This window comes from Plasmodium gallinaceum, assembly GCF_900005855.1.
Source record: "Plasmodium gallinaceum strain 8A genome assembly, contig: PGAL8A_v1_134, whole genome shotgun sequence".
Classification (NCBI taxonomy): domain Eukaryota; phylum Apicomplexa; class Aconoidasida; order Haemosporida; family Plasmodiidae; genus Plasmodium; species Plasmodium gallinaceum.
This window is the reverse complement of record NW_021628294.1, coordinates 11,681-13,064: the sequence shown is the minus strand read 5'-3', so window position 1 is coordinate 13,064 and position 1,384 is coordinate 11,681. Positions and strand designations below refer to the sequence as shown.

The following is a 1,384-nucleotide window of genomic DNA, read 5'->3' as shown; positions in this document are numbered from 1 at the left end:
AACATTTTATTAAACATTTGTAGAGTGATTATAAATATAAGAAATATTTTTATTGTATGGATAGTGATAGACATATAATATAAATTATATATTTATTAGTTATAATAATAGTTAATACCATTTAAGAAATAGTGCATATAAATTTACACATCTATTCAATAAAGCACTGATTTTTTAAAAAAAGAAAAAGAAATATTTATTTTATTACTCATTTGTTATTTACCCAAATAATTAAAAAGAAATAATGAAAAGTATTTGAATTCGATGTATTATTAACATATATTTTCAAAAAAAAAAATTAAAAAAAATAAAATGAGAACAAATTTATAAATTTAATTATAAAGTATATTATATAATATATTTTATTTATAAGAATATATGAAAAAAAAATAAATATAATCAATATATTTAAAATAAGTTACAATGAATTCCTAAGATTTATGGAGACATTTAGGATTAATCTACATTTTCTTCTTGTTCATCTTCGTGAAAATTCTCAAAATACCCCGAATCTACAGATATTAAATCAAAATTATCATTCCTACGTCGTCTGTGATGTGCCTTTATTTTGATAGAATTATAATTACTTGAATATATATAAAAAAAAATGGAAATGTAAATATGCATTTTTAAACGTTTTTTTTAAATTACCTGAACACATCGAAATAATCTACAAGAAAACAATTTTACAATAAGGTAAATTACAACAAAAATAAAAAATAAAAGTTTATACGTTTTTATAGGTTTATAATTAATATTAGTTATATTATGTATCTTATCCTCTAAAGTAGTGTTTAAAGGTACTGCAGGAGTTGCAGTGGTGATACTTTGGTTATAGGACATAATAAATAAATGATATATTTAATGTTATTTATAACATAATTTACTTTAATGTAGTTAAATTCAAACCAAAATATTGTTGATAACTTTTTATATAAAAAAAATATATTATATTGATTATATATATAAAATTGTGAAAAAAAAAAAAATAATAAATAAAGAAGAAATGTTCCATATTATATTAGTTTAAATTCATTTAAAATATTGGTAGATTAATATTACGAAAAAAAAATATACTTAAAAATTGAAACTTCATTTTTAACCTTAAATAATTAATAACACCCATTATATATATTTTCTATAAAATAAATTTTAGAGAAGGTTAAATAGGTATTTAAGAAAAATTAGGATTTTTTAATTTAGATATATTGTTTTTATGTAAATAATTATAGAATCATAAAAATTAACTAAAAATAACTTAACATTTAAGTAAATATACATTAATAAAACATATTCTTTTAAATAAAAAATAATTATATTTTATTTAAAACCTATATTGAGAAAAAAATAATTAGATATAAAAGAATACGAAAAATTAAAGCAC

At 16.8% G+C, this 1,384-nt stretch overlaps 1 protein-coding gene across 1 annotated transcript; it reads right to left on the bottom strand.

Annotated features, from left to right (window-relative positions):
- Nucleotides 1-456: 456 nt before the first annotated feature.
- Nucleotides 457-843, bottom strand: PGAL8A_00474300 (hypothetical protein; the record flags this gene model as incomplete). The annotated part of the gene is made up of 2 exons (XM_028673523.1): nucleotides 457-561; nucleotides 652-843. The coding sequence occupies 2 exons, from the start codon at nucleotides 841-843 to the stop codon at nucleotides 457-459; spliced, it is 297 nt and encodes a 98-aa protein (XP_028529967.1).
- Nucleotides 844-1,384: the final 541 nt, after the last annotated feature.